General features: G+C 40.6%; 2 protein-coding genes across 7 annotated transcripts in view; one reads left to right on the top strand and one right to left on the bottom strand.

Annotated features, from left to right (window-relative positions):
* Positions 1-27,419, top strand: part of cacna2d4a (calcium channel, voltage-dependent, alpha 2/delta subunit 4a) — a 70,065-nt gene that overhangs the window by 20,674 nt on the left and 21,972 nt on the right. The gene's annotated exons all lie outside the window — the stretch shown is intronic.
* lrtm2a (leucine-rich repeats and transmembrane domains 2a) lies at positions 1,855-24,053 on the bottom strand. Its single transcript, XM_058624962.1, has 7 exons — positions 23,242-24,053; positions 15,860-16,066; positions 7,800-8,029; positions 7,378-7,503; positions 6,842-6,930; positions 6,100-6,257; positions 1,855-4,892 (listed from the first exon to the last, which is right to left on the bottom strand). The coding sequence occupies exons 2-7, from the start codon at positions 15,933-15,935 to the stop codon at positions 4,378-4,380; spliced, it is 1,194 nt and encodes a 397-aa protein (XP_058480945.1). The 5' UTR covers positions 15,936-16,066; positions 23,242-24,053; the 3' UTR covers positions 1,855-4,377.

Genomic DNA, 27,419 nt, shown 5'->3' with positions numbered 1-27,419 from the left:
TCCCTAAGCTGTCAGACCTGTCACCTTTAACCTGCCCCTGCTTTTCTCTCTGTATTTTTCTTTCCCTTGTTGCTGTCTTTGCCTTGTCAAGTCGTTCTTTCTTTCATTTCTTTGTGCTCCGACTCCCGCTCTGTTTCTTGCCATATCCTAATAAGCAAAGCTTTCTAGTCGTGAGTCACAACTCCCCCTTGAACATAAGGGGATCAAATATTCAAAAGCTGCCGTATAAAAGGGGCACATCCACACACAACCACATGCTGCATCCTATGTAACCACCTTTGGCATCACCCCAGCATTTTTTATTTCACCATTTCATGCTTTAATCTAGCCTTTAAACGTGTCTGCATCTCAATACAACCAGAATGTGCCATTGAAATGTGGTGCAAAGTGGTTGCACTGAGATCTGATAAACTTTCTATCACATATGTGACGTTTAAATCATCTGACATTCACTATATGATAGGCCTTTTGTTGATGAACGTTTGTGGTTGTAGGGAATTAAGTAGGTTCTGGATCCTTTTGACCACTAAGTGTCAGTGTTTGTCTGAACATTAACTCGTCAGTTTTCCACCAGTATTAGTCACACAGTATGTTTGGTTTTAAGCATTCATGCTGATTTGGTTGTAGATTCAATTTCTCCTCCTGTGGTGAAGGTCGCGGTTTTGGCATTTCAGAAGCTGATACAAAATCAGTCAGCAGTGACGACAAAAACACCCGTGTTTATGCTGCTGTAAATCTCTGCAATGGATTAGTATATCTCTGTGGCAAAAGTGACATGCTGGATGTAAATAAATATAATATGCTTCTACCGGCAGAGACGCAGACTCAGACGAAGTAAATGAAAGAGTGAGGATGAAAAAGAGAGAGTAGAAAAAAAACAATAAAGCATATAGAGACATTGAAGCTTAGCAGGGGAGTTGTGAGGTGGAAAAAAGACACCCAGTAGACTAGACAAGAAAAAGGATATAGGGCAGAGATGAGAAAAAGGAAGGTGGAAAGTATAAAATGACGGAAGACGAGGCGACAGAAAGACAAATGGTGACAAGATATGTGAAATGAAAGGGGAAGAAGGGCGTCAAAGAGAAAGAGAGAAAAGGTTAGACGAGAGAGAGGCTGCAGTGTACAGGCAATCTGTTATCACCACTGACTCATTGTAACCTATGGATTTGGCAACTGGAAAATATTCCTCAACATTATTGTGTAAATGTAATAAATTATGCAACGCCAATAATGGAAGAATCAAAAATCAAATATCTAAATAGCTTAGCTTAGCTTTCCTTGTATTTACTTTATTTTGTGCCCCTGTTCATTTTGAAAGAATAGATGATGGTTGTTTACATTTGACATCAGTGTGATATGTTATTTTTATTTATTATTCAAATCAGTGTGTATTGACCAGGAAATGCTTCAGCATCATCCTATCATTCTCATAAACACAGTCGGCATAATAACACAACACACCGTAGGTCTCTGGACCATTTATAGGTTTTCAGGCCCCTCAGTCAACGTGGCTGCTGCAGTCTTTTACGTAGCAAACTATAATTTATTATTCTTTACACAGACAGGCTATAGGGACAGGATTCAGCTAAGATACTTAGCTACCAACAACATTAGACCTGCACCTACATTTCTATACGTATAGAAAGAGCTTAGACATTGACTTTTGTCCAGTTACTGCCCCCCCCCCCCCCCCCCCCCGACTCACTGTGACATTAAATGCTATGTTTATACTTATTTCTTCATTTCCTCTAAAACAGTGATTCACCTTTTTTCACCTATTTCCTAAAGATGCCAATCAATAATTTAAACCTATACCTAATTTTTGTTTTGGCCGTTCTCTAACATCATTGACGTGACTATAATTGTAAAACTTGCTCAGTTTTGGACTGAGCTATCCTATAATTTTTATCCCAACTCCAATTTAGTGCATTTTGTTTTATCATGCATCCCAACAGCTCAATCTCCAACAAATAATCTAAATGTGCAACTTTTGTATGGCTATTGTAGCCAGAAGGAGTGTGATGTTGATGTAGCAAATCATGAGCATTGAAACAAAAGCACAAGTTATGTATAGACATAGAGCTAGTCCCACAGCAAGAAGCAAATTAAGCTCTCTGCCGTGTATGTAACTTGATGATTAGCAGTGTTAATATAATGAATTTCAGAGACGAGGCAGCAACATGGGGCCCTTTTCACTCTGGCCAAACTCTTTCTATGCCTCTGAAAGAAACTTCACCAATTACTGAACACAAATATAATGAAGCACAGTAATCAAACATTACAGAGATTTTAAAACTTCAAACAAAACAAAACAAAAAAAAATGGACATTATAAACACAAGAAAAAGACATACATCATGAATAGACACAGAAAACCATGAACAGTTACATCTTAAACATGTTGGGGATTGCTGGGCCATCACACCATAGTAGAGACAAGTATATTAATATTTATCTGCATCATACATATGTATAAGATATCACACTATTAATATAAGGTTACTTTCAGCCAATTAAAATTGAGGGGGGAACGATCGTTCTACTGCAGGGGAGCAATATGCAATGCAAGCCAGGTTTCTTGTGAGATTGTGGAACGTAAATCTTTATGTCAAAGACATAAATTAGGATTGCTATGAAAACACCACGTAAAATCAACATTTGTTGTGAATGCATCAAGAAAACAGAGCCATATTATGTGATTATGTGAAAAGTGACTACATTTTCATGTTGTAGTAAAACAACTTCCATTGCATATTGCAGATCCTTTGGGAAAAAACAAACAACATGGCATAATGTAGGGATAAAAGAAACAGAAAAAGAAAGTGTGAAATACTTTCCTTAAATAGCACTGGATGGAGAGATGATGGAGCGATAAGAGAAGAAGAGTGTGGGGGGGAGATAGCAGCGTCTTTTTGCTTAATCCCTTATTCGTTATAATCCCTCTGGGCAAATTATCCATCTTTAAAAGAAAGAAAGGTAATCTGGACTGGGAAACCAGAGGGTAACTGACTGGGGAAGTAAAGTGCAGGAGTCTGAAGTTTTGTAGTCTTAAGATGAATATTCGTAGTCCTTGCAGGGAGACAGGGTTCTCTGAGAGTGAATGTTTTCATGCCATGGCAAACTTTAATCTCTGTGGGTGAAATCAGTCTGAAAAGGAGTTTCAAACAAACAACGTTTGCTTCAAAACTAAGTCTGGTGTCCTGAAGACATCGCTGAAACAGCCTGGAAGCATAGTCCGAGTCATACCAGAAACTTTACGAGAGCCACTTTAATGCCAAGCTACGAGGTTTTTAATCTGTCCAGATAGTGATCATAATCATTTAACAAGCATAAAGCAAGCAAGAGCCTTTTTCTGAGTAAAATGAACAAATAGCCCATTAAACCAAACCAATAGATAACATCCACTGTAGAATCCCATCATGCATAGAACTCCAGTCTGTGACATCTGGAGGATGTTGTTGTTCCAGAGATGAGCCAGTGACAAACAGCTCTAATAATTGTCTTTTTGTAGCCATTAACAAATGATAATTTTATCGATTCAGATGGTTTCCATCCATAACAAGTTTTTAATTGACACAAAAGACTTTGTAACTTCATTTACTATCAACACACAATCTGTGACTCCCCATGTTTCTCCATTTGAAACATGTGTTCATGACATATAAATGACATCTCTTTTTGTTTATACACAAACGTTTCCCTCATTTCCTCCAAGTCTTGCAGTATTGGCTGTTTCTCTGGGATGTGGAGGTCCAAAGGTACAGACTAAAGTGAAGGGTCCTGGGCTGGAACTACTTTTTCGGAGGAACGTCTGGCTTTGATGAGGTTTAGAAGGGGAAATATATCAACATAACAATTACTGTGCATTATTTTAATTATTATGGATATTGGTCCAAACACCATTAATACATACTGTAAATCCCTGAAAATTCAATCCAGCTTTTACAAATACTGACTGACCGTACACTTTAAGTGCTTTGTTATAGCTTAAATGATATGTATCATACTAGAAAGAGTAAAACTTGTTTCCCCTCTTTGCCAATATAAATTGCAGTTGAAACCTAAATAATATAAATATGATCTTAGCAGCCAACAGCAGGAGTGAAAGAGAAAATCAGGCAACTGATAAGGTATGTGTGTGAGGGAGTGTGTTAGAGAAAGGGACAGAGGGAGATGGTTAAAAATAGAAAGAGGACAAAGAAAGGAAGACAAAAAGTGGGAGAAAGGTGTCAGTTTGAGAGTCAGAGGGAGAGATACCATAACTGTTGTGTGTGCATGAAACAAACCCTTCCATCTCTCTCCTCTTTGAGCCCTTTAAATTTCCACCCTTCCAACCTTCACCTTTGACACACCAACCCTCCCCAGTCCCATCACTCCACTAGGCCACAGAGGAAATTTGTTTCTCTTCCCTATCCTCCCCGTCCGCCTCTCCATCTCCCATTAGAGGCTGCCTCTTCTTCAGCTCTCTCTGGTATTTGGCCATTAGGGACGCGTAGATGCAGCCATACGCCGCAGCTGCAACCATCATAATGCAAACAATGCCACAAACCACGCCGGCAATCACTACTGTGCCGATGGCGCGGCGCACGCTCACGGGTCGGTAGCGGGCACGGACACAATCTGACGGAGTCTCTATGGCTCCACCTCCCGTGTTCGAAGAGGAGTCATCAGCAGTGGTGCCGCTGTTGTCAGAAAATGGTGTGGCCCCACTGGGGTTAAGAGGGTTCCTGCTGCACGGAGGAACGCCTTTTTGTCCAGAACGGGAGCCGTCGCCTCCTCCATTCTCATCATCAAGTTGGAGGCAGTAGTTGAACATTTCCACCGGAACACCCCGGATGTCTCGCCCACGTAGGTCCTTCGGTAGCGTGCACTCCACCGCGTCCACTTTCCCCCCTGGAGGAGAGAGAAAGCACTGCAGTGACAGGAGGACATGTAAAGGTCATTTATAAAAACTACTCATTCCTGTACAGCACTTGCAATTAACTGAGCGGAAAAGATAGAAGAAGGGGGGTCAGTTATGCCAACACTCGGATGAGTCATGAATCACTTAACACAGACACAGATTTTGCTTTGCCCTGTGCACTAAGTTGAAGATGGGCTTAACTAAGCCCTTCTATAATTCATAAGATGACATCCCTAGCTTTAGCAAAGCTCTAGTGTGTTTGGAGGAGGGAAACATGTGAGGCACTGCGCTGTATTTGTTTTCCACTCATGTATTTGTCTCGAGGTCACATCTGTGGAAACCACTGGTCCGCACCCTCAGACATGTTGAGCATCAGAATTAGAGAGACAAAGAGGGAAGGCAGGAGAAAGACAGAATTAGGAAAGTTGAATTCGTAGCCCCCGGATGCTTTCATTTCAGTGTGTGACAAGGGAACTCTGTCCGCAAACACAGCTCGCTCTCTCTAAATATCCCAGCTGTGTGTGCTTGAAGTGGTTTGTAGAAGACAGGAGTCAACACATGCTGCTGTCACAAAGCTTTTCCCACACTTGTTCTATGCTTTGTTGTATTTTCTTTAACACACACTGTGCATCAGACATGCTTTCTCTGTAGTTTTCACCACTGTTGAGTAGTTATGGATCATATCCATCGTGAGTTTGTCTTTGTCTGAAGTTTACTATACTCTGCTTCGGAGAGCGGGGCCCAGCAAGGCAGGAGAGGACAGAATGAAGCACAGATCAGAATGGAGCAGAAAAGAGAAGAGATGCTTCATTAGCGGGGCAGCTGATGCTCGAGGCGGCCACGCTGAGGTGAATGTAGATTTTCTTTCACACACGAGGAGAGAGCTGAGAGCAGCTGTGGTTATCTGATGTAACTAACAATCTGCAGAGACACGTGGGTAACACAGTGTACACAAAAACACACAATGAGCGTGGTAATGTGCATTTAGGCTAGAATGCAATTATTGAGCTTGAGGCATGGTGCACAAATGAAAATGCACACTGAGCTATCCTCCTCCTCCTCTCTCAATGGGAAAACATATACATTCTCTAGTTTTCGCCCACTACTTCCCTTGACCTTTTTCCCCTCTTGTGTTATCCACTTATTCAAATCAAACACACCCGTTCAAAGGTTCTGTAAGATAAATCAAGCATCCACCTCTGTATAGCAGCCACTCCATCCAGTGTTTGAAATCACGGAGGTTGCAGTCACATTCCCACGGGTTGTTTCCCAGTTCCAGGTGTTGCAGGTTGGCAAGGGGCTCAAACGCTGCTCTTTCCAAACCATGGAGCCTGTTACCAGCTAGTGACAGCCACCTATAGAATAATTAGAATTAAAATTCATTCATTCTCATGTACCGCCTCTCTCTCTCTTTGACACTGTAGGCCAAACGTCTTCCTCACTCATTCTCTGCGGATCAGTCCACCCACTCGGTAAACCTACTTCTTTAGATTCAGTTTTTAAGTTGCTTTGCAAAATGTTCATGTGGATGGATTTGGACCTTTTATAGATGGACTCTAAACTTAGATTAAACTAATTAGAATACCGATTAATTTATTCATTCCTGGGGATGAAATGAATTCACTTTGCTCTTTGTATGTTGTAAACATCTTGGAAATGAAAATAATCAATATATAGTTTAAAGTTTTGGTTGATTTAAAATGAGCCATGACATTCTTAAGTTTGGGAATGACTGCTTTAGTTTATTTCAAACTAGGTTTTTCTGACGTTATCATTCTGAGCAAACAAGGGCATTGACTGACCTTTCATCTTCTCACTGAAGGATTATTTCATTGCTTATAATCTGGGAATCGTTATCGATCTCTGGTCTTGCTCTGGGGCTTTGTAAGGGGATGCTGAATGAAAAAGAATGTCAGTGCAGAAGAGTTTGTGTGTCTACCTGAGGCTCTGCAGCTCGTCCAGCAGCCCCAGAGGAATGGAGGACAGTCCGTTCAGGGACAGATCCAGACTTTGAAGATTCCCCAAACCCTGTGGAAACATCAGTCGTTTGTCTTCTATCATCATTTATGTTAGTATTATTACCGTGTGTCGAGAGACACAACATGAATGACTTGATGGCCTTATCTTGTTTAATAAATCCCTGAGTCAGATTGTCATGGTTCAGATCAAAGTGGATATAGATGTTGAGCAAATGGTTTATTATTAATTTACCACCTGGACGGAAGCCCAGTCATGTCAGCATCTCTGCTCAGGTTGGCAGTACTCCTACACAGCGCTTCACCCAGGAGTTAAATCTGCACTATTAATGAAGCATTTTAGTGGATTGAGTCATTTCATTTCAGATCTCCTAAAACGTGTAGCGCGTGCATATTTTACGTGGAGCCCTTTTGGGAATTACAATATGGTCTTCTTAAATGCGGCTCTCTTCTGTGTTGTTAGAGTTGTACTTTATATTGCTCGAAGTGAAGTGCTTACCTGGAAAAGGTCTCTGTCCATAACCGTTAGTGAGTTGTTGTGCAGAGTCAGTCTTGTCAGGTTGGACATGTCTTTGAATAATCCAGCTGGTAAATTGTCTAGGTAGTTATTAGAGAGGTCCAGCTCCTGAAATACACAAACAAGTACATAATAACTTGACATTTTAATCTAAAAAAGTGCATTAATTGTGTACAAAGTATTTTCTTATAGACAAAATGTCAACTTGTCTTAGCTTTGCAGACTGTGGGCAAATTTCACTTTGTTCAACACGAGACATGCTACGCTCTCATATTCAGTTTGCGAGGTCAGCACAGACAAACCCTACTCGTGCCAACAATGCAACAACAGCAGCCTACAACATGTTCAGTTATGAGTTGAAGAGAAACTACAGTGGCAACAATAATAACCAATGTGCTGCAGACCTCAAGAGAGGAGAGGTTTGCGAAGGCAGAGGCTCCGAGCGAGGCAAGCTTGTTGTTGGCTAGCAGGAACGTGTGGCTCCTGGGAGGCAGGAGGTGCAGGGGAGGCAGGGAGGAGAGACCCCGGCCTCCGCAGTCCACCACCAGACCATCTGAGGAGCAGAGACAGGGAGGAGGGCAGGAGGAGGCTGGCGGCAGCAGCACCGCCAGGAGGCAGAGGACACATAGGAAGACTAAACAAAGGGACAGAGAAGAAAAGAGAGAGAGAGAAACATGGTTATTTAGTTTCTCCAGTGAGTTGTCATTGGAGTACAGCATAGATTTTGTTGAGTTTTCTTACAAGTGAATGGTTCCAGGTTCCCTCTTTCATTCTTTTCCAGTTTTCCTTCGTTTTTTTGTGTTTTTGTGTTTCTGTAAATTCATGTTTTTTCATTCATGTTTTAATTTGTATTAGTTTCTCTGCCTCGTTCCACTCTCTAATTCGCTCTGTCCCACTTGAGTTTCTTTATCTTTCTCATTCCCTCTCACAGTGAATCTCTCGGCACTCTTCTCTGTATTCCCACTGCACTGTGCCTTGTTACAGTGGCTGACTTTGGTTCCATCTAATGGCTTATCAGCGCGACTTATGCTTTATTCTCTCTGTGTGAATGTGTGTGTGTGTGTGTGGGCATACAACCTGCGGATGTGCCTGTGCGTGCATTAAGAAATCTACACTGATTAAACTCCAGACCATAGACATAGCACTTTTCACTTTCTGATGCTTCACCAGCACATTTCATCACTGGCATCATCTGGATATAGTTAGCATCTATTTCTCAGTGTGCCATCGCCTTTTTTCACACTGTGTCTCACCCTCTCACTGTTGCTGTGATTTTTCTCTGTGTTGGTCCATCTGCTTCACTCTACATGGGTTTCTGCTCATTTTCACTCTCCTTCCTGCTTTATTTCTCCCTCATAATCAAGACTTAATTCCCCGTCGACACCACCACACATGCAGGCTTTTGTCAATTTAATTTAATTTCACAATTATATCTTTAATTTTCTTTGTTATAAAATATCCTCATTACAAATCGTGGAATAATTGCAGTACCTGAATAGCAAGATTTCTTTCTTTCAAAGCCAGATTAATTACTAATTTGGCCTCAAAAGAAGGCTGGCAGTAGATCAATCCAATCCTAATTTTGAAGGTTTGTTTGTACGTACTCATCTTATTCAGTATTGTATGGTGTTACTGACTTCACCAAACCCTCTGGAACTGCCATTATACAGTTTTTGAGATTACTCAATGACACGGTCTAAGAATAGCATCATTTTTCTGGCAGTTTTTACCTGCCAGACAGAAGATGACCTCCCACAACCAGGACACTGCACTACCAGCACATTTGGGAACCAAAAATGCGTTGTGTTGGCCTCTCTCCTATTCCTTGAGCTGTTATCATCTCCTTTCTAGTCTACAGTATGATCCTAATCACTGGGAAAATACGAACTCCCCTTTTTAAATGGATGAAAAGAGAGATTTGACAGTAAGTGTCCTGAAGAGTGAGGTTCTGTCTGGCTTTGTTGTCTAAATGGTTTATCAGGACAATCAATTTGTTGCAGGAGCTCAGTAGGAGTCGAGATGGATTTCGGTTCAATGTAGCTTTGAATTTACCATAATCGCTTTGAAAAGATACAGTAGAGCAGGATATTTGTGAGAGCAATAGCTCAGGACAGAGGCACTGTTACAAAGTTGAGAGTGTTATTTTAGCTGCTGCTTCTTCTTCATAGCTTGTTAAATTTTAAACTGTGGCTATCTTTGTCCTCCATTCATCTCTCTCAGGCTACAACGTGAATTTCAATCTGCCAAGATATTTTTTCCCCTTCTCTCGTCATCATTACGTCTTTTCCGTCCTGGCCTCCCCTCTGCTATACATTATAATGTCCTCAGCTCCTTCTTCCCCCCTAGAATTGAAGCATATCTTCCAACATTTATGAGTGGTTTTAGCTGCTCTCGTGGAGGAGGTAGTTGTTTTTTTGGCTTATTTTAGCTGCTCCTGATCCTCTCTGCTGTAGCTCTCTCCACGCAGCCAAACCAGTAGAAAAAACCTTGAGCCACAGGCAGAGGAAGTAATGAAGGTTCAGTACAAATATGTTTAAGTGATTCTGTACAGCTTAATTCATTCCGAGCAGAACTTAGAGAGAATCTTTAATCCTGTAAAAGTGCTGTCAACTTGGGTAAATGCTGGCTGGTAATGTTTAAAGCAATGTGAAAGAAGCAACATCATGGTTTGACTGCCGGGAATGATAAAACTGTTAAAGCACGATTTCTTATTGTTATAACATGTTATGTCTCATGGAGTTGCATGTTTATCTTATTTAAAATAATAATAACGTTGTCCCACGTTTTTTTTTTTCAACCTCCTTGTTACTTTCAGCAGCCAAGCTGTTTTGGTAATGTGGATACTGACGCACTGTTTGCAGTCTCAGTGTGTGTCTGTAAAAGTGTGTGCATCCATGTGGGTGTTTCAAGCTGTGAAAAACAGGAAATCAGACACTGGTCCTAAGTAAAATTTTGAAATGAACAATTAACTCTTGAGTCAGTGTGTATATAGTAGTTACATCATGGCTGTCTTGCAGTTTATGTTTTTGGCTATTTGAACAAACATGCAGGTTTTATCACCAAAAGATGGATTCAATTCATTTCTGGTATCAGTTGACTGTGATGTTTGACAGCGTCTCCTTGGCAACTCCACATGAACTCTGGGGCCTCAGCTGTCTGTAAGGTTATATCCAGGGGCCCCTTGGTGACACTGGACCCAACTATGATGTCACCAGCACAGACACTTCGGTTACTGAGCCCAGTTGCATGTTACCAAGGGCCAAGCTGTTTTCCGTGCAAGCGGCAGACTTAGTGCTATCTTGTTACTAGAATGACCAGCTGTCCTCCATGCAACACCCTCACTCGCCTGTTTGTCTTTAACTGTTTAATGTTTTACTTGGTCTTCTGTGCAAGCATCTGACACCATTCTACAGTCTAGCCTACTGCTGTGCTATCCTTCTTCAAAAACAGTGTCAACACTTTTTTTTTCACATTTTTGAGCTTCCTTTTTGTTTTACATCATACTTCATTAAATATCTTAGTAAAACAATTAATTTCAATATGTCACATTCGCTAGTTGAGACCTGGGCATTTGCCACATTCATCTACAGTGAACATAATACTTAGTAACACTCACTGATTCCCTTAATCCATTAGCATTTAGCTAACTGAAGATGTCTTTAAAATTAAGTTCCCTTTAAAAAGTTGCATAATAATGACATCATATTGCTTACAGCTACACTGTTCCAGTTTAGTTTAATTGAGTTGATGCTACAAAATGTAATGTATTTAACTATTTAAAGCAGCAACAGTCTATTATTTGTCAGTGACGTAACCTGAGACTTCATTAAGTTAGCAGATGGAAAATAGACAGCGCGTGTCTGTCTGTGTCTGTGTTTAATGTTAGCGTCCTTGAATCTGAGTATTGCCTCGTTAACAAGACTTTACTGTCTTAGCTATAAAGGTATACAAGCTCTACACACTATCCAGTACTATATTATTTCAATTTCCCAGCACTGCCACCACATTATTTCAGCATTGACAGTGCAATGCTGTATTACCATAGCAACCAAGAGCTGTAGACGGTGTTAGCAAGAACACTGGAGAAATAAGAGAAGGACATTTTTTGTCCACATTAAATCTCACTTATACAACCTCCCTGTGTGACTGTACAACCATGTACAATCACTTATTCTCTCACACACATATGTTATTCAGGATAAATGGGAACAGAGTAAGTCAAGGTTTTACCCCTGAGAGTCTGATGAGAAGAGAGGTGTTTCGAAATGCATCGTTGATTTTTATACATAATTCCCCTCATCCTCTCCCTATAAAATTACCTCCAATTACCTCTCCCTATTTCTGTCCTCTGTGTTTACTTTTATTCTTTTTCTCCCACCTGCTCTCACAAAGTCTCCGTTTCCCACGTCTACACTCCATGAATTGTGTGTCAGTAAGACAGAATCATTATTTTGACTTGAAGGGGGGTGAGTGCGGTAACGTGTAGGCTCATCTGCCTCTTTAATTCTTGCTATCTGTATCAATTTGTTGTGACACACATCAGTGTGTGTGTGTGACATGCGGTAACTTGCTTTTTTTTGTGAGACCGGCTCTTAATTAGCCAGAGTGACAGGTAAGACAAAGAGATGGAGTCATAGAGAGATAGGGACACAGGGGGAGAGGAGTGGTGTGGGGTAAAACATTGCTGAAGGATAATTTCAGAGCAGTCGCAGCAAATACCAGGTAGCTGTAGATTTCCGTGTGACACATCTATAAAGAATGCGGCATCATTTTCTCCTGACATCCCATCTGGCAGAGCACATTCACAATTTAAAGCTAAAACGAAGGACACTCGGTCTTGATGTCACTTTCACATCAGTGCGACTCGAATAGAATGGATTCCACGTTGGATCCTTGACAGGTCGTAATATTTGCCCACTCATTCCTCAGAAGGGATGGATAGACAGATGGTATTGATTGGAAGTGCACACACAATATGTGACAGACAGTTGTCATTGTGTGGTTTTAGTGGCATTGTTTTATGAGCTTTTGGGGAATTATTGTGTTTTATGGGATAGATAGATAGATAGATAGATAGATAGATAGATAGATAGATAGATAGATAGATAGATAGATTGGTAGTGTTGCTGCAGAGTCCCAATTTAAAATGCACAGACGGAAATGAAAGTGCACATTAAATATTGATAATAAAAAAAAGACATTGCACTATAGACTCACTTGAATATTTATTAACACTCTCCTTAACTTTGAAATACAGTTAATTAGTGAATAAGTGGCAATTGGTAAAATTTCATTTAAGGGTTAGCAGTGCATTTTAACTTGTTTTTATCTTAATAATTCAATGCCCTTTTCAGAGGCCAGTCGGATATTAACTCCAAACAAATCAAGTTATTGTCATACAGAAACATCATCAGTTGTTTTATCTGTCAGGAATTGACTTTGCTTTGATCGTCACAAGTTATTAATGACATACTAAACCCATACTAGACGTGCTGTGAGTGTAATGCTGTATCAGCATCATTCAGTGTGTGCTGTTTGTGGTGCAGGGGATTATTCAAATGCATCCCTGCCTAAGTCCTTTGAAAAGTGGGCCAGTAGCATGATTGTATGAAGTATAGAACATGCACGTCCTTGCTGTATGTGCACCAAATGAAACCGTCATCAAAAAAGAAGGGAAAATAAACTCAGTGCATGCATCTCTCTCTTGTCCCAGTACAAGGTCACCTCAGCGGTGACAATCTTTACCACATGATGTGCTGCAAAGTTGACGTGAAAAAACACCACAACAATCTATATGTCATCCCCTAAAGAGATCAAGGGTCAGCGCCACTGTGCCCAGTAGGGCAGGAGATAATATTTCTGTCAACCTAGATCTATTCTAGTGTAGATAAATGGAAGAGATTAGTGATGTTTGTTATGATAAAAAAAGGGAAAACTAAACCAGTGACATTTCTTTTGTTTGTAAATGTGATACCTGTATTTTGAAACAACTAGCAGTTACGTTAATGCAGCCATTTGTCACACTACTTGAGTTTGTCAGATGCTAAAGATTGTTTGCCAACGAGCTGTCGACTCAGTTTCTATTTAACGCCAAGTCTCATATGACACTAGGCTCCTCTCCAAAGCTAATGCTACTCATAGATACACACTGTGTCACACTGATGTGGCTGAAATACCTTCAGGTTCTAATCGGCCAGTGATGAATTCACACGCTCGCAGCCAACCAGTATCTTTAAAGACTTAAAAACAGGCCAACTTAAAGTTACTTCTTAACTTGATATAGCCAGTTTAGCTCTATCGTAGCCCTGTTTTGAACTCCGGGGTAATCACTGCACCATCTTACAGCTGTAGTCCGAGCATAATGCAACAGCCTTAGTCACTGTGCGATGGCTTGATTCCAAACCAAAGTTTCTAACCTCAGTTGGTGCATTTGGCCTCCTTTCAAAGCCAAATCCTCACTGCTTTTACTCCCTCTCTGTCGCTTTCTCTGTCACTGGTTTGATTAGAAGCGACAGTATGTGGTCCGTTAATCTGCCAGCTTTGTTTGGAGCTGCACCATAAACACATACACACACAGTATGACCAGATAAAGCACTGCGTGTGTGTGTTTATGTGTAAATCTGTGTGAATAGGAGTGAATTCATGATTGCTTGTGTGTATGTGTGTGTGTGTGTTGCATCAGTTGAGACAGTCTGCTGGGATTGTGGAGGCCTGGAGGCACCATATGGTCTTTGTGTCGTTCAGAGTGTTCCCCTCTCTCTCTTCTCCTCCTCCATCCCTTTCTTCTCCTCGGTCTTTTCTCCTTAACTGCTACTCCTCTTCCTCTTTACTCCCCACTGTTTCTGTCAATTTTCCCTTACGCCCTTGTTCTCGCTCTGTATGCCATTCACATTTTATCGTCTCTGCCTCTGTGTTTAAACTGTTCTTCTCTTTTTTCCGTGGCATTCTCTGTCCCTGTCAGGCCCTTTTGGATTATTTGTCTTTCAGTTTTCTGACATTTGATATGACTCTATTATACTTTCCACTGTTTGCAGGACTAATGGCTTATAGCTGCATTCTTTTAGTTGGTTGTAAACCCAAAGCATGTACTTTAGCATAAACACATATTAATCAAGGACACCGTTCAGTATCCTCTGGAAAAATATGGAGTTTCAAAATCAGTTTGTTAAAAAAAAAAACAGAAAGCTACGTATCTTAATGATTTATTTACCAGAAAGAAATATTGAAACATCCTCTACAACCTTCCAAAAATGATATCACCTTGAGCATTAGTGGGTAAAAATGGCCCAACACTGTGTCACTGAAGTATACTACTACTCACTCTCCATTTTTCTTCTTGATCTGTTTTCTGTCACACCCACAGAGCTTCCTGCTGTAGTCCATCACCCCAGTTTTGTGATATTTCACAGGTTTGCAGAAATTAACTATTAATGGTTGTTTGTTTTTTTTGTTTTTTTTTAAATTACATTTCTAATTGATTGGCTTTGGAAGGAAACACATCCCTGATTTGATGTATGGCGCTGTGATAATTTCACATATTCATTGGCCGTGATTTGATGGGTTGCTTACCCATTACTCTGCTTCCCCCAGTGACTCAGTGTGTGTGTGTGTGTGTGTGTGTGTGTGTGTGTGTGTGTGTGTGTGTGTGTGTGCTGGGCTGGCACATGTGATGTTATAGCAGAGATCAGAAGGCTTTGCAAGAGGAAAGCAGAGAAGAGTCAGAGAAAACTCCTGTCATAATAATGCCTTGCATGGTACTGAGCTGTTGTTACTGTAATATTGTGTGCTCACAAAGTTACATGAAATACTGAGTTTTTAATGCAGTAATGAATGGAAGGTTGAAGAAAAGGTAGAGAACAGGTCAAGAGAAACATCTGTCCACTCCACTCTCATACACATCCATGTACTGTGTCTGTTGTTATGATGCTACCCTAGTTTTGATGAAGAAAAAGGGGAAAGAGTTGTAGAATTGGATACCTAGAGGAAGAGGCAGGTGATACAGGGGATATGTGAGAGGAAAAGTCAGGGGTGAAAAATGCGGTCGAAAACAGAACATATTGGAAGAGAATTGAAAAAGAAGCAAATAAGTTGTAGAAAATTAAGTTAAAAAGCCAATCGCATCTCTCTCCTCTATCAGTCTTCCCCTCCTGGCGGTGTTTAATACATACAGTGATGTGGCATTTTAGTGTAGGACTTGGCACGTGGCCACAACATGCTCAAAGCCCTCATCTATTGTTTGTGTGGGTTGTGTGTGTGTGTGTGCGTGTGTGTGTTCAAGCATGCTGGGCATGCTGACATTAGCAGCTGTCAAAACAGACAGCATTCCTCATCTCATGCGTCGTTAGAGGTACAATAGATGGGAATAAAATAGAGCGGAATAGAGCAGGAACACAGGAATAATATTCCATCTTATCTCGTCAGTTTATTTAATCTCTCTTCTCAGCATTTATCTTTGTCAACTCACCAGTTTTGGCCAAGTGGGTGGCAGCACTGGGCATGGGCAGGCCACTGCCCCCAGGTGGGTGGGTGTGGGGGGGCATGACACAGAGCTTTGTAGCCGACCTCTGTCAGAGGGGCGGGGCTATGGGGGTTTCAAGCCGACATGCCTGCAGCCTCCACTGGCACCGCGTCTGGGAAAAAGGTAAAAAAACCAAATGGTACACCAGGACACCTGAGGAGAGAGAAAGGACAAAAGTCACTCATATGTGCCATAAGTTATTGTTTTGTTTGTCTCAAAAATGGGATCGCAATTTACAAAATTAACATCATGTTGACACTAGAAATGAGAAGTTCAGGCTCATTTTCCCATAGATTCCCATTCAAACTGTGTGTTATTTTTGCAACTAGCGGAGTCACCCCCTACATCGCTTTTTTATTTAATTTCACATCACAGAGCCACACACACACATGATCACGTGTGTTGTGTATGTTTGTATCTAAGATAGCTTGTGTACGTGTACACATGTGCATGTGCGCCAACATTACAAAGAGCCCCCCCCCCCCCCAGTAATTCAAAGGCATAAATAATAGATGTGAAAGTGTTTGGCAGTTTACACAATCAGTTTTCCTTTCCCACAGACAGACCCCCCACTGCTACTGTCTGGCACAGAGACTGACAAACACAGAGGGAACGACATAATGACACAGGGAGAGGGTGACTGATGTAAAGCAGGACAGTCAGAGAAATGGAGGTAGAAAGTGTGAAATACAGAGACAAGGGGAGACATACAGTTTGAAAGGGCTAAGAGGAACTAATTGAAAGAACAAAGAGGAGTGTTTGGTGTGTCTGACACTGCCAACATATCTTTGTAGAGTGTAGCACAAACCCACAAACTCTGCTAAATAACTACAGGTAACACAGCAACACTGACCTCAGCTGAAGTCATATTCATAGATAGCATCTTGCTGTTTCTTCACATTATATAAAGCTGTTGGTTACCCTAGAGAATGTCAGAAAATCAAAATTTTGATAATGATCAACAAGTGAGACCATTCTTATCAATCCAATAAAAAAAACGTTTGTTTAAATTGTGCGTTTTTCTCTCGTTTGCACGTCTTAATTTTTCTAGTTAGTGTGGGAGGTGGAGATGCATAAAAACACTTTTCCACTTGATAAAAAAAAGTTGAAAAACCAGACCGCACTATTCCAGTTACAGCAGTGTAATGAAACGTGTCCCAGATTATGGAAACAGTCGAGTCATTACAGTGAAAATGGGGAATTACCATGGTGGGAAAAAAACCTGCTGGAGCCTCAGTATCACACGGTCCTATCAGTGTCATTTAGACAGTGCTGCAGTGTATATTTTTCCCAGAGTATCTTCAAAAACCCAATCAACAATGTGTAAAATATTGCACTAAAGATATTTGTTGCCTGCATTTGTATATGTTTACACTTATACATGTGCAGTGATTATGCAAATTTGCACCTTTACCACCTCAAGGAGGCATGCTAGGCAAAAATACTCCTGACTAATAAGAAAGGTGTGCAGGAAAAAAGGAGCTAAGGAACATTTTGACACGTGGATGCAGACAAAGATGAATGTTGGCCTATCAAAGCACTGTCAGTATATACTTTTAGACTGTGAGTGGAAACTTGGAAGGGTGATGGAGAAGGAAGTGGGGGAAGAGGTGACAAATGAGCGAAGGTGATGATGAGAGGTGTAAGAAAGAGACAGTGATGAGAGAATGAAAGGGAAATATAGGCCTGGCAGGAAATATCTTAGTGGGAAGGGAGGTAAAAAAAAAAAAAGCACAATGTATAAACAGGGAGTACATTAAAATTCTCCCCCACACTCCTTTGGTTTTTTTGGTGTGACTGTGATTTTGCGCCCCAGTGGTGTTATTTGTGTTATCATCATTGCTATTAGTACCTGCCAGACACAAGGGCAAATATAAAACACTTGTCCAATCGCTCATTTCTCTCAGCTTCTTATTCAATCATAATACACTTTCTCGGTCTCTCATCTCCAGCACTCTTCCATTCGCTTTCCTTTGCCTTTAAGACATTTGTTTTTCTACATTCATTTCTTTCTCTCTCTCTCGTATTATTCAGCAGATGGATTTCTCGCATGTGATTAAAGGAGCGTTAAGCAGCCTCTGCTGGGAAAGTTGAGTTCACTCACTCATCAATTGTCTACCGCTTAATCCTCCACATGAGGGTTGCGGGGCTGGCTGCTGTCTGCTGTCAACAATCCCAGTTGACATAGGGCGAAAGGCGTGGTACACCCTGGACAGGTCGCCAGTCCATCACAGGGGCCAACACATAGAGACAAACCATTCACTCTCACACTCACACCTATGGTCACTTTAGAATGTCCGGTTAACCTGTGCATGTTTTTGGACTGTGGGAGGAAACCAGAGAACCCGGAGATTTCTCTGGTTTAGTGGATGGTGTGAATTTATTTCAAGACTAAAACATGGTGGCAAAACAACACTGTTCACATATTAACTGTGTATATTTTCTCATTTAAATCAGAAAATCAAAAAAGGGCTTACGCATAGCACTTCACAAAGCATTCGTCACACAGCGATATGACTTCTAGTTTTTCCTTTTGTTGCAGTCGTTAATTAAATGTCATATTTCTGCAGCGACTGGTTATCGTGGGAAATCAGTTTTTAATTCTTGTTTCATCATGTAGCCTTAAATTGCTCGCTGGCCACTCGTCAGATGATTCATGGTTCTGTAAATGTTTGTTTATTCTGAGGAGGGCGACCGTTTGGCTGGGAAGCTGGGTGTTACGTTATGACAGGAAGTGAAAGGAATGAAAACAATTCAGTGGGTATAAATATCTGTAAAACGTTGAACCAGATTTATTTCAATTTAATAAAAACACCAATAGCTGTACCACGCTATCCTGTCATGCAACAGTCCGTATCAAAACAAAGCTATTTTCGTCGCAAAGTCCTGCTGTTCAAATTTATAGATGAATCTCCCTCACAACATACTATACATACTCAATAATATGTCATGCACCTTGTCTTATTGCCGGCTGTATTCATTAAATAGCTGTTGAGGTGGTGGAGGTGGATCACTGCAAGTATAGAAGATTGAGTGATGAGAATCCACCAGCAACAGATTCTGTTTGTGCTGTGATCACTTCATATAATGTACAGAATCCAGCATTTACTTACTTTAATATCTTTTTTATTTGACATGCTTTAATAAGGATTTCTAACCTTTCTCTGGATTAGGAGGAGGAAAAGTTAATCAGTATGTTGTAACAGGTCTGGAGTGATGTCCATAGTAGAGCTGAACAATTCATCGAAGTTTTATCAAAACCGCAATACGGCCTACTGCAGTTTTCAAATCGCAGGATACGCAGTATTTCTTGAAGCCAAAATGTGTAACAAAATTACTATTTTAGATTATACATCATATTCTACACCGAAAAAAGCATCTTTGTTTCTTACAGAGCTCCACAGTTATCATTTTACATATGTTCTTCAAATGAAAATGAGAATAATTTTGTAAAAAATACCATTCTCTCATATCACAAATCATATTGCAATCGCAATTTCAGTCAAAAACAATTGCAATAAGATTGAAAATCTTTCAGCCCTAGTCCATACTTAGAAAAGGCAACATTATACGATATATTCAGTCAAGTTCTACAGTAAATTGCTCGATAGACATGAATTTAAAGCGTGCGGTGAACTCTGACAGCTTATAACTGGCGTTCTTGTCCTGCCAACATGGCAGTGTAAATAAACAGTTTGTTGACGTCCCGAGCTCCATAGGTTTGTACTGTCAAGGAAATGATTCACAAGGCTTAAAAAAAAACAAAAACATTGCCATTGTGTGTGCAGTCATGCTAGAATTGTCCTTTAAATGATGTATTAGAGGTGTAGCAGAAGGTCACATCTGCAGCCACATATTACTGTTCGCCCATCAGTCCCCATCATGTTAAATAGGTGCTGTGGCGGCAAGCCTCCTGTCAGGCTATTCTCAGAAAGCTTTTTTTACCAATTTGACCTGGACATCACAGGAAGCTAAAATCCACACATGCACCCATGCGTGTACACACACGTGTATATGCTTGGGTGTCCAAGTGGCCCTGCATGTTGGAGAGTGAAATAACACCTCCTCCTCCTCCCCTCTTCTGTTCGTCTCCCTCTCTCTCATCTTTCCATCCTATTTTTACCTTTCTGTTTATTCCACTAATTGTTTCCTGTCCACACTTAAGCCGGATTTAAACTTAACAGGTTGTAGCAGAGGCTTGGAGCTGAGCTCTAATGTGCATTTACTAAAAATTATAACCAGCATTAAAGGCTGAGAACTGGGAGTGGTGAGCCCGGACTGTTTATGCTGTCCTGTATTTATGGAAGCAGCAGTAATCGGTTATGTTCAGTTGTTCTGTTAAAGGTACAATAATCTATGCTTGTGTGTTTTGTGATATAGCATATAGACGTTTTTAATGAAGATCTTCTTTAGACTTTATCACCACGCTGCATCAAAATCAACAAAACAATATCACCATTGGTGTATACATATATATATATATATATATACACACCAATATATATATATATATATATATATATATATATATATATATATATATATATATATATTGATTGTGTGGCTCACTAATCTTGTTTATAGTACCCAGTCAAATGGTATTTTGTGATCCATTTAGTAGAGGGGTAAACACAATAACTACATAATGAATATACCACAGCTGGATAATGCACAATGCAGCAATCTAGTGTTGTGTTGTACTATGTTAGGTTTTAATTAACCAAAGTTTTTATTCAACAGTAATCTGTTATAGGGGAAACTGAAATCTTAATGGAGAAGTTGAAATCGTTGGCACGGCTGTGTGTGTGTGTGTGTGTAAGTGTGCATCTCTGTGTGCATGTGTGTAAATTAAGGCTGAGGGTGCTTATGATCAGGCTGTATGTTAACCACTGTGATGTCACTCATTCAGGGGTCACATGCATGCAATGACAGCAACAGGCACACACACACACACACACACAGGTAATTGTCCTATTGTGTGCAGTTGAATTTCAGAATTACAGCCATGTTGATTAAAAACTATTTGTCAAGCCAAGTAGGCCTGTCACAGAGAAGTTGAAACATTATGAGAAATGGGCTTAGGTGGGCAAACAGGGAAATATATGTACACACTCACACACATGTAATTGCAGTTGGGTGTTGTTTATTCCTGATTTAAGGCCAATCATAGTCAAATTATTTGATAAACCATTAACTTCCATAGTCATTAAAAGGGGAAAAGAAGGTCATGGCGAGTGCAGAGTGAGTGAGTGAGTTTATACCTGCTGTTGTTGTTTGCATGAGTGTGTACAGTATGTCTGTGTAGGTGTGGTTGGTAACAAAAGCAGAGAGGCAGCCAAGCTCCCTGTATTAATTTTTAATGGGGTTTTTTTACACAGGAGAGGGAGAGAGATTGGGGCAATGCAAGAACACAAAGACACACACACACACACACAAACACACAAATAAAGCCACATACTGTGGGTGTTGACAGGCACATGGTGCAAAAATATGTTCAGATATATAGTTGCACATGTTTGTATGTATGTATGCAGACATTTACTTTACATAATACATATGTCCAAACACATACCAACACATTGATAATGTACAAACATACTTCAAATCATAAATGTACAGTTCAAATATACACCAGACACCCATTGGTGTGAATATTATGATTTATATTAGGATAATATTTTAAATAAATGACCAAAATGCTTGTGTAGCTTCACTGGGGTAATTTGAACCAATAAGAATGCACTTGTTGTGAGTGGAAGGGTCATATGTGTAGTTTCGGTATGTATTTTTATGCACGATCACTATGTGTCACATGTAGTGGAAATTATTTCATGAGCAGTGTCACAACAGCTGTCATGGCCTGACGTGTTAGCCATGTTATTAGTAGACATGTCAGACGACGGCACCAAACCACAGCACCAGTTAGTGTTCATATCTGCTCTCTGTGGCAACATGTACAGTACAAATGCATCTGCTCAGACTCCCTTCCCGTCCTATCTTGAGGAAGTCAGGGTGCAGAGCCTTAATATTCCCTGCATCATTATATAATCTGTGTGCAAGTTGATTACTTAGAGGAACAAAGGAAAAGTTCTCAAACTACACCTCATAGAATCAGTCATAGAATCAACAGGACACTGTTGAACCAATGACGGGTTTCAAAGTCATTAATATGCTGTGAAGGTCATAGAATATGAGACAAGACAGAAATTAACATTAAAGTGTGTTTATTATTGCTGTGACAAATGCATGTTTACAACAAGTTGTTGCTGTTTTTGGGGGAAAAGAAGGCAGAACACGTTATTAATGACATTGGATGTATGGCACTGTATAATAAGACATTACTCAGATCACTCTACTGTTACACTTGCTGAATGAGCTCTGACCTTGCTCATAATGTGTGTTAGTGAGTGACCTCTCCAAGCCTCCAGAGTACAGTAACACAGTGAAGTGGTGGCCAAATGTGGACCTGCTGGTCACATGACACCTGGAATTTTGGAGACACCTTTTAAACCATGCATGTCCATTGCGAAAATCAGTTATTTCTGAAACATATCTTGAGCATTTAGAAGATTTAAAACTTTTCAAAAAAAATTTAAAGTTTGTGCCTAACATGAGTCTGAAACATTTGATTTAGTTAAAATTATTATTTTTCTTATTTTACCAGTCAGAATACTAAAGTGATTAAGCATTTTAGTGCCAGAAATTGGCTGCCATGTTTGAATATGTTGCATAATATTTAGTGTGCCCATGGGTGATACCACTGGTAAATTAAGGTATTAGTCATCCTAAAAACTGTACCACACCAATTGTATGTAAATATTTTTTCCAATAAAACTGTGGGTGTTTACATAACTGAAACATTCACTCAATATTAAAGCCGTATATTTCAGTGTAGAAGGTCTAATGCACCTTTCAAATGGCTGTCGGTGATTTTTTAATGCAGTTTCTTTGTGTTTAGCTATTTAATAAAAATCACGGGAATACTTCTCTCAAACTGATTTTCGTGTGAAACATACACTCGCGTGTGTGAATAAACGCTCACACTCACTCACGTTCTCGCACTGCTCAAGCCTTGCCCCCTAAACCACAGCCCCAAAATTGCCATGAATGCACATGTTGTGTGCGTTGTGTGCTTCTAGGAAACAGGTTTCCGGCTGAAACTGTCAAATGCACAGTGGTCTGCGTCTGTCTTTGTCTACAGTCTGTGTTGTGTCACAATACGTCTTTAATTCCAGTCAGGAAATCAGATGGAAAACACTTAGGAACAATGAAGTGTGTGTGCGTGCGTGATTGTGTGTATGTGTAACTCCCATCACAAACAGACCTACCTTTTGACCAAATATCTCAGACAGCACCAGCCTCACAGCTTTCTGCTTTCAGCCATCTCCCCACAAAAAAAAAATATCCCAAAAATAGAAGAAAAATTAAAAATCTTTCACAGGATGAGACGCAGACGAGAAGCTGTCCCCCTCATGTAAAGAAATCCATACATTCAAGATCCTGGTCATAATAATAATGAGAGAATAATCCTGCTTTCTCTATAGAAACAATCCCCTTAGCTTCCCTCCAACCCACCAATGATTTGTGAAAAAGGAGGGATTGTGTAGAAAAAATTGAGGTGAAGAGAGGCTTAAGAGTAGGAAAGAGAGGATAAGGTCCTTAGTGGGTGAGGGATGGAGATGGTTAATCCTTTCCTTGGGATCTATATGAATGATACGTCCAGTGCCGTCCTGCTCGCTGGCTTGTGCACTGCCGTGTGCGTTGGAGAGGCATGAGTGTGTGTGAAAGAGAGAGAGAGAGAGAGAGAGAGAAAGACAAATTGTGTGTGTATGTGTGAGAGAGAGAGAGAGAGAGAGAGAGACAACAGTGTAAGGTTGCTTGCATCACGCGCTAGCTCTTCTGTGTGTCGCTATGTTTTGTGATTCCTGCTCAGCATGCATCGGAGTATGTGTGTGTGTGTGTGTGTTTACCCATGCATGTGCACTAGAGGGTTGTCTTGCATGTGTGTGTGTGTGAGTGTGTGTGTGTGTGTTAGTGCCTCAACCTCCCCTTCTTCTTTTCCATATGAGTGTGCAGTCATGCATATGGCAGGAGTGTGTGTGTGTGTGTGTGTCTTGTCAAATATAGTAACATTAGTGTATGCCGCTCCCGTCTGCCTGCCTGCAGCTCTCCCACTGTGACAGAGAGAGGATGAGGGAGGTGGAATATAAAGAGAGTGATAATAAGAAAGAGTGAAAGCCAAGAGAGAGACACAGAATAAGAGAGAGAGTAGGAAAGGGAGGGTGGAGGAGAGGGGAGGGGAAGGGTGGGAGAGGAGAAAGTGGTGAGAGAGTGGGAGGAGAAACAGAGAAGAGGTTGGTTGAAAAAAGATAAAGGTAGGAGGGGAAGTAGAGAAAGAGGGGAGGCAGAGGAGAAGAGAAGGAGATGGAATAGATGCAAGCAAGAAAGAAAGCTGTAGCACTGCAGGGAGGGAGAGATCATCTGATTTCAGTGAAGATGAGAATCTCCCTCTGCCTCATGGGCTTTTCTCCTCCCTCAATTTTTTTCCTTTTTTTCTCCTCACATCTCCCTCGCTAGGCTTTCATTTTCATCCTATTTCCTGTGACAGCTTTTGTGTGTGTGTGTGTGTGTGTGGCATGTATATATGGCTGTTTAAGCATGCATTTTCAAAAAATGTGTCCCTTTGGATCCACTGGTATTGTGGGGACAAAGCTCTGGTCCCCTGCAAAGTAAAATATGAAATTGTAGATTTGTGAAACAGGAATAATAATGTCAGGTCTCTAAGAAATCAAGTAAATCAATAGACTGTCCTCTGAGGTACTGTGTCTGGTTTGTGCTCACCAGAGATTGATCAATTCTCCATCATCATCAATCACTGTGAGAAAGCCTAAATGTTTCCCGTGGGTGAGAAGTGTGTTAGCAGACTTTATATAAGGTCACCATTTTTGAGACAAACTGACAGAGGGAGGGTAGAGGTATAAATGAGGTGTGTGTTGGGGGCGTGTTGGTGGCTGGGACTGTGTGTTTGTTTGCACACAGCATATAATTACTTGGCTGATTCCTTCTATGGACTGAATCATAGTTGACACGCACATTGTGTTGTTGATGTGCATGTGAGTCTTTTGGAATGGTTTGCTATGCCTAAATGAGATCACATGCTATCGTCTTCCAGTCGCAGACAAACTTTTTATTGATTATGGTCCTGCAACTGATCCAGTCATTTTTGAATGTTACTCAGTCAAATCTAATTTTCCCGCTGCCGTAGATAAACCTCCAAACTTTGGACTGTACATGACCCAAAAGCAGTTTGATCTGGCCCTGATACAGTGTATTAAAAACAATTTCAAAAAAGCAAGATGGAAAGACAAAAGGCAGCCTTGTTGTCACTGCAGCTCCATGGAAGCCACTTGTCTCTGCATTGTGGTTACACTTTGCTTGCTTTGCATGAGGGATGGGAATCACAGGGTACCTCGCGATACGATACATGGTCCACGATACCACGATTCTGTGATAATCACTGTATTGCAAGACCCTCATATAGCGTGAGCCAATCAAATCACGTCATGTGCATATTCTAGCACAGGAGCTATCGAAGCAATTCACATTTAACATTAAGATCAAACACTACACAGAGCTTTTTCTCCCTGTTATCAGTCTATCATCTGTTATTTTTACGGGTAGCGTGCACCCAGCACTGGTGGACGTCACATCACCTTCACTTTCGCAACATATACAACGGTTGCTACGTAATTAACTAACCTCTGATAACCACCAAGCGTCAGGCCCACCGTCATAGCATTAGAGAGACATGGACTGGTGAGTCCAGCATCAGAGAGCACGTTACTGATATGGATAAATATAATAACTAGCTAATTAACGCAGTTAGAACTAAATCTGCTTCTCTAATTGAGGACCAAAACAAAATGAAAAGGAATTTTACGCCGTATAAACTCTCAAGCTCATATAAATGTGAGCTAACTAACGGATACTGTAATTTATCAGGATAAATAAGAAAGTAATGGACCAAGTATACGACATGTATTATAATTCATTCATGTATAACATACACTAAGTGTTTCATGTCTCATTACCAAGATAATTTTGTCTGTTATTGGATTTCGGCCTCTTTCATCCAGCTCTTTAGTTTATACACACATTTTTGTTTTTTATTATAAACAAGACTGGTCAGCTTCCCATTTCACACAAACACACCCTAAATATGAACCCCCTGTGTTTTCCTGTTGAAATGTGGGTGCTGTGCTGGCTTCATTTCTCTTGAATGTACTTTCCGACAAACCAAAATCTATTTTAGCTGCCAGTAGCTGCTGCCAGTGCTGGCTATATAGGACACACTGTTGAGTGGTCGTTAGAAATGTTTTTTTGGCTTAAATGAGTACCATTCTTTGCCATTGTTTTCCTGTTTCATTTTGATGGAGAAAGCATGACTGCTGTGGCGTGTGTGTGTGTGTGTGTGTGTGTATGCACCCTTCCGAGAATTTAGTGCCAGGACACTAACTAAAAAACACAAAGTGCCTGGACTGTTAAATATTGAATTAATTTCATTATGCACTGGACGAGCTGACAGTTCACAAGCAACATCCAAAACGATATATTTGTCTCTTGTTCGTCTCTCAGAGAAAAACTGCTCTGGGTCTGAATAAGCCATTGATTTCCTCATGACAGCACATATTTCACATCCAATTACTGCACTTGACAATTACATATGTCTTAAATTGGACTTTGTTATTCATGTCTAGCATATGAACTGACACTCATCTGAAAGCAATTCATGATGGAGGACAAGTAGAAAAAAGGCTCCTTGCACTCAATCACAAGGACAATTGCCACTGCCTTTTTTTTTTGTTAAAACCTATTATGGAAATCAGTTTTTGCTCATTTTTCTTTGCTCTGCTTTTGTACTGAGCACAGTTTATACCTCTTATCATGGCCAGAACCTCCGTATTTGAGAGAGAAGGTGAATCTAGAATTGCATTACCCCAACCACAGATATTAACAAAAACACAGCATAGAATTTTAATGCTGCACTTAGTTAAACTCAGTAAACAACACTGTACCTGTGACTGTTCCAATCTCCTCAGGAAGCCCCTCTGAGACTTTGTCCACTGATTGAGAGGGAAGCAGTTTTTAACACCAGTTTAGAAACACAGCGTGAGCTTGATGTATTCGGTCTTCAAAGTGATTGTTCGAGCTGTTATGTGTCTAGCAAAGAGGGTTTCTGGCTTCAGGATCCATTATATGTGCCAGCACTTCCAGCCAAGGCTACTTTTATGGCCATTTCTGTTCTGTCAATGATGCAGAAAATACATGTCGTGAAAAATGATTACTGGCAGTGGTTTGGAGCAAGAAAAGTATTTTTCTTTTAACTTCTGGCCTGTTATACTCTGACCCGTCATAACTTTATCAGATGTCTTCATTCCTCTACCACATGCACTCCTTGCTGTTCTTCTACCTCTAATATTGATGCTGTTGCTGTGTGAACTGTGTC

Source organism: Solea solea, chromosome 3 (genome assembly GCF_958295425.1).
Source record: "Solea solea chromosome 3, fSolSol10.1, whole genome shotgun sequence".
NCBI classification, from domain to species: domain Eukaryota; kingdom Metazoa; phylum Chordata; class Actinopteri; order Pleuronectiformes; family Soleidae; genus Solea; species Solea solea.
This window is presented reverse-complemented; position numbering and strand designations above follow the sequence as displayed.

Bases quoted from the DNA above. Each gene is read 5' to 3' on its own strand.
- lrtm2a (XM_058624962.1), bottom strand. From the start codon at position 15,935: ATGCCCCCCCACACCCACCCACCTGGGGGCAGTGGCCTGCCCATGCCC. The intron at 7,504-7,799 runs GTCTGCAGCACA...TGTGTATTTCAG, and splicing joins CAAACCTCTCCTCTCTTGAG to GAGCTGGACCTCTCTAATAA. The intron at 4,893-6,099 runs GTGGATGCTTGA...TCTCTCCTCCAG, and splicing joins GGAGTGGCTGCTATACAGAG to GGGGGAAAGTGGACGCGGTG.